The following is a 12,917-nucleotide window of genomic DNA, read 5'->3' on the forward strand; positions in this document are numbered from 1 at the left end:
GAGAGAGAGAGAACGAGAGAGCGAGAGAGACAAAAGGTGAGAGAGTGAGAGATAGTGAGAGAAAGAGAGAGTGAGAGATAGTGAGAGAGAGAGAGAGAGAAAGAGAGAGAGAGAAAGAGAGAGAAAGAGAGAGAGAAAGAGAGAGAGATAGATAGATAGATAGAGAGAGAGACTATCTGATAAGATTATAGTGATCACTTCTCATAACATGACCTGAGAATATTCCTGGCTACGTAAGAAACCACACAGGGAGTCCAGTTTACTGAACACTTTACCAAAGGCTGACACTTCTGATGTGTTTGTTGAAGCCACAGTCAACGAAAGCTCTTCTTTGACTCTCACTACATGACCGCGAGGGTAATTTGTTTACGCAGCGATTTATCAAACCCGAGGCCTGCTCTTTCTCCTTAACCCAGCAGTTTGTGAACGCCGCTTGTCATTTTCATAAGTTACAAGACTGATAGTATTGCGTGAAATCTTAAACAGTTAGCTTGCGGAACGCTTCCTTTATTGGCGTGTGAAGAGATTTCCGTCACCACCACGAAGGTTATGGTACTGATTGGGTGACCAAATTTATTAAAGACAGGCAAATTCCTATCTCTTACTACAATGAATTAACGTCTGTTACAATACCGGGTGACGTTTACTTGTATCTGTCTCCATAACACATAGATCAGGTGGCATTCGTAGTCAAGATGTAAGGCTACCGGACCCGTAACCGTGGAATTTCGTGTTCGGAGTTCGAGCCTCGTTGTGTCCTTTGGAAAGACAGAGTTTACACAGATTTCCTATTAAATGGCGCTGTCCTTTCGGAGCTGGACGTTATACACGGGGGTTCTGCCTCTTAAAGAAACTAATAATGTTGATGGGGGCGTTAAACCCATACCATTTCCCATTTTCAAAGAGAGATCTACTGCTTTAGGTTAACTCGTTGTCTATCCGTTATATTTCCCACGACTTAAAGAACTGATATAGAGTTGCACATAATAATTATGTATTTATACAGCTGCGATAATTACGTGATTTTTTTTCTTTTTCTGAATTCGTAATCTCGGACAAAGTAATGCTTACAGTTCCAAGTCATTGAGAAAAGCACATTCAAAATAAATTAGTTGATAAAAGTGATGTCCACAGAGGCAGATATCCCCTATCCGCCTACCAATATTTCCACACTAAAACCCAACCCTTAAACGAAGCCTTTAACTTAAAACGATGTTTTCGAGATGTGCTCTATGCAAGTATGTGACGAGAAAGTTCTTGATATATTTTCCCGCTATGTTTCGGTAAGAAAGAAATCACACACACTACCAGAAACTCCAGTTTTGATGCTCTAACACACACAAATACACACAAACATACACACGCAATACAAAAACGTATCGGTTACAACCCCCTCGTGATGGGATAGATAGCCAGATAGCTAGACTGCTAGATAGATAGATAGATGGACACACACCCTCGACTCAGTCAATAGACTCTAGATTATGGTGCGGAAGATATTGGTTCGACTCTACAAATGTTTTTTAACGTGGATTGTTTGAAGAGTTTTCAAGGCTACGCACAGACTTGGGTCTGTTCTTTAGGTAGGTGTTAAAATAGAGAGATCCCGGCTCTTAAAAAAACTGGAAATTAAAAAAAATAGTTGTTATCATGCCATACTAGACCGTATCAGGGTGCACTCTTAGTTCAGCTGGTACCAAGCGGATGGTACCGGTTCGAATCCAGGCGTTCTTGAACTCGGGTCGCTTTGTGAAATTTTCAAGGCTCTCAATCCGTTTGGTTCTGTCCTATCGGAGATGGACGTTAAATTCGGAGGTACTGCACCTTAAAAAACCTGGTAGTGTTGGTAGGGGTGTAAAACCCCTACAGTTATTTACTTACTAGTCTGTACCGTGGCTGGAGGCGAAATGTTCGGCGTTACGATGGCACAGTGTTCCGATAGCCATCACCTTTCGATCTCACGGATCCTTTCAGTTCCACAATACTGAAGGTTTTTAATGCCTCTGAATGCTTTCACCTGTTAGAACTTCTTCTATTCTCTTCGTGTTTTCAGAGCTGATCGTATCTGAGCGGGATTAAAATTCCTTTGAATCTCCTATCTCGAGAGGTTCCCAAATCAATACCGAGCTATGGGGGTATCAACATAAACACACTGCTATACAACGGGCGTTTCTGGTGTCTAGGTGCAAGAAACTCTACCTGAAATAAAAGGAGGAATAAAGGCTTTCGATCACTATTACACCTGGTAGCGAAAGGGGGCTTAGTTAGGGCTTCAAAAATGGGAAACACCTTCATCATTTCTATTCCAGGTTTCTTTCAGTTGGACTAAGACATTTCTTTGCCAGCACAATTTTCTCAATCTAATTTTTTTTTAAAAATGTGAGTGTAAATAGCTACAGCATGAACCCCGTTTTCTGTTTATGGACTGTCTCTTTGAGAAAGACGAATTGTGATTGAAAGGGCGTGTTATTGCCACTGTACAAGTGTGTTTAACCTGCAGTTAGATTTAAATTTGTGTATTTTATACAGAGCTGTATTATCTTATTTAACAAATGGTTATGAGCACATTATTTGAATTCTGATAGAGTGGGAAACAATGAAGAAGTTAAACTGAGGGAAGCTCAAACACACAAACCTATAAACACACACACACACACACACACACACACACACACACACACACACACACACACACACACACGCACACACACAGAGAGACTGGGCGTTGGCGCCCAGCGACCCCCGGGGCGGCGCAGGGGGAGGGGCCTGACTGAACTTCCCGCACTGCCTCCACGAGGGAGGGCGACCATCAGCATAGACAGGTAAAGATCTTGTCAGTTTGATAGTACGCTCGCGTAGAGGGTCGAGGACGCGGCTGGGCGGAGCAGTTCCGCAAAAGCGGAGTATGTACTTGACTGTATGGAGGTAGCTTGGGTGAAAGACGAGAATAGTCGGGGGCAGAGCTGTCCATATATATATATATATATATATATAAATATATATATATATCTGATTCATTTCTCTTTCTTGTTTTTAATAAAGGGGTTAAATTGTACAATGATTCCCCTCATCCATTTCTCTTTCCAGCTTTAACGAAAGGGTAAAAATGTTTGATATTTCTCGTATTCACCCCTCTCTCCCAGTTTTGACGAAGATGGTAAAATGTATGATACTTCTCTCTTTCACTTTTCTCCTAGTTTCAACGAAGGAGCCAACATGTACGACATTTCTCTCACTCCCTTCTCTCTCTCTCTCTCTCTCCCCCTCCCAGTTTCGACAAAGGGGCCAAAAATGTCCGGCTGGAGGAACAGATCAAGCTGCAGCACCTGGAGCAGCTCATGCAGGAGTTCTCCCGACACAAGCCACCGGATATCCTGGTACAGGAGGGTTCCGGCTACTTTCCCGCCAAAGTGCAGAAGCGAACGGCCGGGTGTATGAACCTACAGGAGTTCAAGGACACCATCTTCCGTGTGCTGGCCACCAACGAGTATGATGAGTACCTGGAGAAGTTGTTTATGAAGGTGAGGGACCTTTCTCACTGAATCTCTTCTTAGGGTACAGGTCCAACGCCCCTAGCAACACTGTTAGGTTATTTAGGAGGCAGGACCCATGGGAAAGTCGTGTAAAGTGCTTTTCCCAAGCACACAACGTGAGATCGAGTTGAGGTTCGAACCCTCGAACCCGCAATCTCCGGTAGTCTAACCACTATTCCATCGAGGTCACCTTTTCTCTCTGAGTAATTGGAACAGTTGTAAATAAAGGCTAGTCACCCTATCCACGTAAGTGTATTTTAAGAAATTGTTTACAAAGACGAAGAACATTATTCCTTAAATAGTTATTAGAGAAGTTGTTTATGAATGTAAGGGAGCCTTACTCTATAAGTAATAAATAGAAATGTTGTTTATAAGGGTGATCAACCTTTTCCTGAAAGGAGTGTTTGGGGAATTTGGCTCTGAAGGTGAGGCACCTCATCAGCCTAAGAGCGTGTTATGGAGAGGTTTTCTTGGAGGTGAGAGATGTGATGTACTAGTGAGTATTCAGATTAATTGTTGATAATAGTGAGAAGTCTTAGTAAATACGTAATAATTAGGGGAAAAAACAACAACCACATATTTTGGGGAAGTTGATTAAGAAGGTGAGGGACCTTAGAAGCAAACAATAAAAGCAACTTAAATACAGTCACATTAAAGGAACACTGACATAAATACACCCAAATAAACATTGTCATGCCTGTGTCATCTCATAGTTGGACACCTCGTGTGACGGGTACGTGGACTGGAATGAATTCTGTACCTATCTGCTCCTGCTCTACCGGGAGAACGACTACCTAGCCACCAAGCGGGAAATCCCGTTTTTGGCTGAACCTAAAATTAGGCACATCGTTTACAACAGGGTGAGTATTCTTGGATTTTTTGTTGTTGTGATTTCATGCAAGTGACTACTAGTTATCTTGCATATTATTCGCCTTTTGATGTTTATGAAAACGCTCGTCAGTACAGTTCAGATCTTTTTGAAGGTAGACTGCTTCCAGTCTGCCTGCAAGAGCCAAACCGGATTTTTTGTTTAAAAAATACCTATCAGCGGTAAAGAGAAGATAATAAAAACAAGGCAAATTATATGGAAATATAATTAGGTATAAGAGCAGAAAAAGATGCAGATTCTTTGCAATTCACGGTTGATGAAGAATGGTTAAACTTGGCAATTTAAAAAACAAAGACTAACGTTTATTCTAAAGTTATTGACGATGATTAAATGAAATCCGTCAATTTGATCATTGACGATGCCCCCCCCCCCCACACACTCTCTCGTATACAAGCCCCCCCCCCCCACACTCACGCGCTCTCGTATATGAGACCTCCCCCGCCCCCCCACACACTTTCTGGGGAAAGAGACCCCCCCTCCCCCACTCACTCACTCTCGGATATGGGACCACCCCCCCCCCCCCGCAAGAACTGTGCCTCAGCGGCCAGCGACCGACCAGAACTCATAAATTAATTTTATCTTAAACAAGAGAGCTCATGATATGTTTCCTGAAAATAAAATCACACTCTAATGTTTAGTTTTTCTGAATAATCAGCAAACATAGATTGTGTTTGATTTGTACACAGAGTTGTAAGTGCCGCTTTAACAATATTTATTATTTTCGAAAATGAAACGGTATAAAACAGTGTTCCTTTGCATTGAAAGCAAAGAATGAGTATTGAATAATTCTTTTGTCCCATTATGCAGATAGCTTGAAGGTGAAAATACCGGTCATGTATCCGGTATCGAATGTTTTCTTTAATATTTGATTTCAAAAGGATAAAAAAAACCCCAACCCAACAACAGCACTTTCATTTTTGTGTTTAACATTCATGTAATTGAATGCAGATACAAAACGTTTCTCTTTGTGATTTTTTTCCTTTTTTCTTTCCAGCAAGAACAAACAACGAAGATTGTGGCTGTACATGGCCCAACAAGATACGTCACAATCAGCAAGGTAAAGGACAGATACGTTGACAGTGTCTTGTTCCTCTGTTCCCCCCCCCCTTCTTTTGTGAGGCTTTTGCGTCTTCCTCAACGCAGGAAGACTGTTCAACAGTCAAAACCGCTTATATAACGTCCTTCGTCGACGTTATCGAGCCACGCAGCGTAGAGCAATGAAAAGTTAAAAAAATACATTATCGAGTCAAACACATGCCTAATCGAATATGTGGAGCTGTCTGCATCTCGGTCCAGCATGGCAAGCGAAATAAAGATAATACATTATGTATTTGGCTTTTCACGATAGGCCTCTTCGACAAAGGTAATCGAAAGACTTTGCTATCTCCCTTTATTCCGACTGAGGAACGAATTTACTTCCTTTGACGCACCTAATTCTGTATTTTCTATGACATGCTCAAAAAAGAAAAAAATTCCACCTTTGAGATCAAAAGATAAAAGCAATTAGTGGACTAAGGCCATTGAAATATCTTATAATTAACAACTGGTTTAATTTGTCACTTTCCAAATTTCCAACTTTAGTTTTACAGTTTATCTAGTTGTGTGTTATAGTAATTCACTATATTGTTATCAAACTAATGATGGCAGAAAAGAGTTGGACTAAGGTTCTCTTTTGCATGACGACAAATAAATATAGTAATTACATCCTTTCAATTTACAACACCCTTTGTTTCAATTGTTTATCTTCAACGGCACTATATAATGGCGGTCCAAAATGCAACACGCAAAGCCCACGTCCATTCATTACATCTTCCGTCGACACATTGCGCAAGCGGTATAAGAGGACAGAAAAAAAGTTTAAAAAAATTAAATTGTCGGCCAACTGTTAAAATCTACGAAGCCCAAAATTTTGAAATCTGTTTTTATCGCTGTTTCTTAATCTGTTGTAGAATCGGTTGCATTTGCTGAAGAAATGCTCTGTCGCAATCTGAATTCTAAATATTGAAAAAAAAATACATAACTGATAAAAGAATGAAACCCCTTTTCTCTCTCCTGTAAAATAATACTGCTTAATGGACTTAATATATTTAAACAGCTTGCCGTTGAAATGTAAGGTTAGAATAAATTATCTTCCTCCTCTCCAGGAAGGTGCTTTGACCGTCTGGCAACCTAATATGCTCTTAGAAAAACATTACGTGATAGCCGAGGGCGAGGAGGAGCAGAGTGCTCAAAAGAGACGGTTCAAGATGTGGGTAACGGACGCTGTGTACATGAAGAACTGCCAGAAGGTCGCCATAGGATCCACCAGTCGGGACATCCGGTTCTACGACGTATCGTCATCACAGTACTTCGAGGAGTATCATCTCTTTGGTAGGCTCTAGAGGATTTTTGTGATGTTGTGGGACGTTATCGCTCTTCTGGACGCCCCACAGTCTTTCCCTCTCCTCCTCTCCTTTTCTGTCTCTCTCCCCCCCCCTCTCTGTCTCGCTCTCTCTCTCTCTCTCTGTGCTTGTGTGTGTGTGTGTGTGTGTGTGTGTGTGTGTGTGTGTGTGTGTGTGTGTGTGTGTGTGTGTGTGTGTGTGTGTGTGTGTGTGTGTGAAAGATCAAGAGAGAGGGAAAGAGAGAGAGAGAGAGAGAGAGAGAGAGAGAGAGAGAGAGAGAGAGAGGGAGGGAGGGAGGGAGACACTCTCACAGACGGAGAGATGGAGACAGAGAGAGGGTGAGCGTGTGTGTGTGTGTGTGTGTGTGTGTGTGTGTGTGTGTGTGTGTGTGTGTGTGTGTGTGTGTGTGTGTGTGTGTGTGTATGCAGGTGTGTGTGGACTCTTCACATGTAGAAATGTCACATATAAATCGACCAGAGGAACTAACAGTTCTGTCGGTGACTTGCTGGTTCTCAGTGTCGATGAGCCTTGTTCGAATCCTTAACGCAGCAGTTTTGGACATGTGTGGATTAAGGGTTTTTTAACTGTGCTACATGGCACTGTACAGGGAGGACAAAGGAGAGGCAGACAGAAGAAGAGATGGGAAGACAACATCCGAGAATAGACAGCCATAGAGCTGCGTGGCACACTGAGGAAAGCAGAGAGCCGAGAGGAGTGGAGATTTGCTGTCAGCTGTCAGAGGCAACCCTACGGAGGACACATCAATAGGAGCAGAAAGATTAAGGGGTTTTCAAGATACTCAATAAATGATTTGTTTTTACTTTTTACTTACAGCAGAGAAACCATTCAATACCGGTCTAATGTCTTAAATTATTAAACATTGTCAGTAAAGCCAATACAACTGAAAACTCACTAACACATGTTCTTTATTCACAGCCATGGCAGACGTGCCCTACTGCTTCGACTACCACTTCAACCCAAAGGTGAGAATTGATACTCTGAATAGATTGAAATAAATTGGGGGAGGGGGGGGGTAAAATATACTTTTACCATCTGATGTCAAAATTAAAATACCCCCCCCCCCGCCCCTTAAAATAAATAAAAGAGAATCCCCTAAACCAAAGAAAAACAAATGTAAAAACAAAGACCAACAAGCAAACAACAACACGCACCGACTTTAATAATTCTGAATTTAGAAAAAAAAATTCTACTTAGTTGTTAGGTTTGATATGATAACACTTCAGAATGAGAGCAGTTTCCTCACAATGTGGAACTGTTGAACGGGTTTGTGTGCTCTCAAAGTTAAGCTTGAAAGCAAGGAAAACCATGATCGGTTTTGTATATCTTCACAAAGATTTACTTTGCAAATATTTGCCCACCTACTTTGCTGTTTTGGTGCGTAGAGGTACTTGCTGTAATCCAGGTGTTGTAATTTATTGTGATACTATTACAGTACCGCTTCGTCTATTCCAGTAAAGACTGACAGGCCTTCACAATATTTATCTGGGCCGAGCCCATTCACGTCATTTAATGCAATCTCCTAAATCATAATCCAAACGGATTAAAGAGAGAGAGAGAGAGAGAGAGAGAGAGAGAGAGAGAGAGAGAGAGAGAGAGAGAGAGAGAGAGAGAGAAAGAAAGAGAGAGAAGCGAAACAGACAGACACATAGAGAAACAAGCACATACACACACACATGCACACGCACACACACAAATACATAGAGACAGAGAGACACATCAATTTAAACCAAGATAAAAAGACACATTGAAAGACAGAGACAGGGAAACAAAATGAATATTAAAAATATCTGATCACCAATTAAAATGATACCACTTTCTTCCCCAGCACCCAAACACAAGCTCACTATTGGTGTTTGGCAATGACACTGGCGCCATCCACCTGCTCACCTTCCTCAAGCCTGTCACTCAGCTCTTCTCCAACCCTTTCAAAAGTGACGGAGGCGTGCAGAAAATCTTCATGCAGGTACCCAAATCTGTGGATTTCAACACATTTTTCGGATTTTTATTTCAAATAAAGGACTTCGTTTGAAATCTATCTATCTATCTATCTATCTATCTATCTATCTATCTATCTATCTATCTATCTATCTATCTATCTGTCTGTCTGTCTGTCTGTCTGTCTGTCTGTCTGTCTGTCTGTCTGTCTGTCTGTCTGTCTGTCTGTCTGTCTGTCTGTCTGTCTGTCTGTCTAACTATCTGTCAATCTCTCGACTTCTTTCTCCATAAAGTATCATTGCAATTTTGTATACTTACGTCATGGAATCGCATATAACATCATAATTAATACGGATTAGAGAGGAAGGAAAAAAGATGAGAAGAGAGAGGAAGAGAGAGGGAAAAAGAGAGATTGAGAGAGAGAGAGAAAGAAAGATTTCTCTAAGTTATGATAATGGAAGAAGTAAGGAAGACGAGAGAAAGAGAGAGAGAGAGAGAGAGAGAGAGAGAGAGAGAGAGAGAGAGAGAGAGAGAGAGAGAGAGAGAGAGAGAGAGAGAGAGAGAGAGAGAGAGATGATATTGTTTCACGATGCCATCGACGCAATCCCGATCATTTAGAGGGCGGCATTCGTCGGCCGTGCCTTTCAGAGAAAACCCAGTTAAGATAAAACGGATAAAACGTCGAAGCAGACAGATGGAGACACTTTATTAAATGAAAACAACAGACTCGGGATCAGAACTTAAGTCTTTAAGTTCTAACAGCCGCGTCACAGACGTCTGCAAAGAAGAAGAAGAAGAAGAAGAAGAAGAAGAAGAAGACGTTTTTGAGCTTTCAGTTTTTTGAAATTACAATTTCTCTTGCAGAAGTTCTATTGCTTTTCAAGAAGCTATTTTTGTGTTCTCCATATTTCAGGGCATTGAATGCTTCGATCACAACAAAAATCTCAACTTGCTAGTCACCGGAAGTGGTGATCACGTGGTTCGGCTCTGGAATCCTTACGTCACGAACAAAGCGATTGCCATTCTGCCTGGACACGCTACAGGTGTTGTGGGCGTGGCTATCCACGAGGGTTTTAGACAGGTCTTCAGTTACTCCAAGGATGCAGTAAGTCGATATTTGATCTAATTCAAAGTAATTCTTACGACTGGTTTTGTTTATATAATGTTTTGGTCAAGTTTAATTCTCTGCTATACTCAGCTGCATCATATCAAATGCAAAGCGCTTGGTTGTAAAGTAAGCGCAAAGTAAAGAGAAGAAACACAAACGAGGCAGGGGAAGTTAGCTAACTAAAGGTCCTGTGAGTCAAAGGATAGACGTTTAAGTGTATTGAGATACCATTAGAGGCATTGTATTACCTTCTTAATTTTCACCTTAAACTACTTGGATAAGCCTAAGCTCACATCAAAGCAATGTTTTGATAGTGCAGTCCCTTAAACTAGGTTCTAACGTTTTGTTATGCACAAATCCTTGAAACTAGCCTGCCCGATCTACCTAAAAATACCGCACTTAGCATGAACGAAAGAAAGTTATCAAACTGCATTTCCATTATTACTATTGCAAACAGTTTGGTATGTTGATGGTGGATAAAAGAATTCGAGAAAAGCACTCTATTAGAATAGTTCAGCTACAGAGAGTTTGGAGCGATGTTTGTCAATAGTGTACTGTTATTTTAGTCTAAACTGCTTCAGGATTATTTAAGTCACTTAAACCAAAGTTATGTCATTCTACTCTTGGCAATAAGAAATCAATGTCAAATTACCTGTATTATTCTTCTGTGCTCAGGTGATCAAGGTGTGGGACGTGAAGGAACACACATGTCTGCAGACGATTGTCCTCAAGTTCCCCTCTTCCCTCCACGGACGTATGCCTGAACACGGACAGTTCCCACTGCTTCTGCTACAGGGCAAATCCAACAGGTAAGCAAAAAGCTTTCTTATGGGTTTTTTTTTGGTCAGTGTTAGACGGCTATCGTAACTGCATAAGGTCATATAAGCGCGCTGCACACATTAAACATTTTCAATAGGTAGGAAATTTTGAATTTTGCACTAATGGCGACCTAAACTACGCTTACTGATTGGGTATCGCCAAGGCAACTTCAACGTTACTTGCTCATGGGACCTCGGAGATTTTAGGCTCTTATCCAAGAAAGCTAGGCATAGATCTTACTTACCATAAGGTCAGGGATGTGGCTGAAAGACAGCAGTAGGAATGAGCTAATGGGTAGCAGCAGAAATGCTACAGAAAGAGCCAGGAGTCCAGAGGGGCAAAGGAGGTGAAGGGGTGGGTGCAGAAAGTGGAGACGAAAGCAGATGACAGAACATTGTTAGAGAGCATGAAAGGATGTGAAAGGAGACAAATTTATTTAGAGAAGAAAATTTTCTTTCGCTATCTTGATTTGAACCCGGGACCTACTGAATGAGAGGGGAACACCTTAACAACTAGACCATTAGAGCCCCCTACATAGACCTTTAACTGTGTCATTTAACACTCATCATTATCATCATCATCATCATCATCATCAACAACAACAACAACAACAACAACAACAACAACAACAACAACAACAACAACAAAATAACAAACAACAACAAGAACAGCAATGACAACTACAACAACAAAAACAAACTACAACTACAGCGACGAAAATATTAATAGAATCCATTCCATCCCGTCCCTGTGTTTGAAACAGTGCTCTCCTGGTCACCTGTAACGACTACATAGGGGCCTTGAGGCTAGGCAAAGTGGAGGAGAACACGTCACACCTTCAGGTGACACACGACACACAACTCTGCAGCGCCATCTACAATAAATTCCTGAAACAGGTGAGAGAGATAGTGAGAGAGAAAGAGAGAGAGAGAGAGAAAGAGAGAGAGAGAGAGAGAGAGAGAGAGAGAGAGAGAGAGAGAGAGAGAGAGGATACCCATTCCCATATGACGAAGACAAGCTTTCTATTATTTTCTGTCGTCGTTTCCGTCCCATCATCCAGGTTGTGACGGGCTGCGACTCCTCCACCATCGCTGTGTGGGACATCGAGACGGGGAACAAGTCCATTGTCTTCTCTAACGCTCACGGTGACGAGGAGATCACCTCAATGGCCTTCGACACCACATACAGGAGGCTCATCTCCGGCGCCAGGAACGGCACTGTTAAGGTAGGAGGAGGAGGAGGAGGAGGAGAAATAAGAGGTGAAATGGAGGAGGAGATGGAGGAGGAGGAAGAGGAGGAAATGGAGGGGGGTAGAGGAGAAGGAGATGTTGGAGGAGGGAGAGGAGGTGGAGGAGGAGGGGATGGAGAAAGGGGTGGGTGAGGAGGAGGAGGAACAGGAGAAAGAAGAGGAACATAAAGACTTTTTATTACTGATAATAATGATATTAGTAGTGACACTACTGTCTATACTGCTGCTGTCGCTTCTGCGCTGTTAATGCTGTCACTTCCACCATCCTTTGGGACATACATGTTACGACCTGTCATTCTCTTTTTGTGGCGCCTATGTTAATTACTTGTCGAAATGTATATATATACTGTCAAACCTGATCTAATGTCTACCTATATAAGACAATCATCCGAACAAGCAGCCACTTCCCATTCCCCTTCCCTCCTTCCCCTTGCATTATTTTTGCAGTATAATGACACTGTTTAGTAAGACGTCCACCTGTCAAGACAGCCACTTTATTCTCTCGACAATGGGTGGTAGTCTTAGACAAATTCTACTGCGTTTATACATATTATCCATGTATATTGTGAATGTATACCATTTTATACAGGTTTTTCTGCATATCTATCAATGATCTTCCTCAGGTGTGGAACTTCCAGAATGGACATAATCTACATAAACTGGAGCCAGTGGGAGAGGCAGAAGTGACTGGCATCGTCCAGTTGCCCGACAAAAAGGTTATCTTGACCGTCGGATGGAGCCAGCTCATCACTACCTATGACGACACAGACGCAGATGTAAGGCATTTAATTTAGAGGATGCTCACAATACTTTGTTTTCAATTTTTGGGGGGTATCATTTTTTACGTCTTAGTGTACAGCGATTAATTAAAGTATCTGTTGCAGAGCGTATAGAGTGTGCTGTAGAGCATGGATATGAGCTAGATTATTGCAGTTACCATTATCATTATTGCCATTATAATTATTTTTGTAATAATAGTAAT

The 12,917-nt window shown here is 41.7% G+C and overlaps 1 protein-coding gene across 1 annotated transcript in view; it reads left to right on the plus strand.

The window, feature by feature from the left end:
• LOC101845966 (WD repeat-containing protein on Y chromosome) overlaps positions 1-12,917 on the plus strand; it is a gene marked incomplete in the record, with an annotated part of 82,313 nt that overhangs the window by 55,962 nt on the left and 13,434 nt on the right. Inside the window, 11 exon segments of the mRNA XM_035973096.1 lie at positions 3,272-3,521; positions 4,247-4,393; positions 5,417-5,479; positions 6,567-6,792; positions 7,740-7,786; positions 8,650-8,847; positions 9,613-9,864; positions 10,543-10,676; positions 11,450-11,582; positions 11,747-11,911; positions 12,559-12,711. Of these exon segments, the coding sequence (XP_035828989.1) occupies positions 3,272-3,521; positions 4,247-4,393; positions 5,417-5,479; positions 6,567-6,792; positions 7,740-7,786; positions 8,650-8,847; positions 9,613-9,864; positions 10,543-10,676; positions 11,450-11,582; positions 11,747-11,911; positions 12,559-12,711 (1,768 nt within the window).

This window comes from Aplysia californica, unplaced genomic scaffold (assembly GCF_000002075.1).
Source record: "Aplysia californica isolate F4 #8 unplaced genomic scaffold, AplCal3.0 scaffold00996, whole genome shotgun sequence".
NCBI lineage: Eukaryota > Metazoa > Mollusca > Gastropoda > Aplysiida > Aplysiidae > Aplysia > Aplysia californica.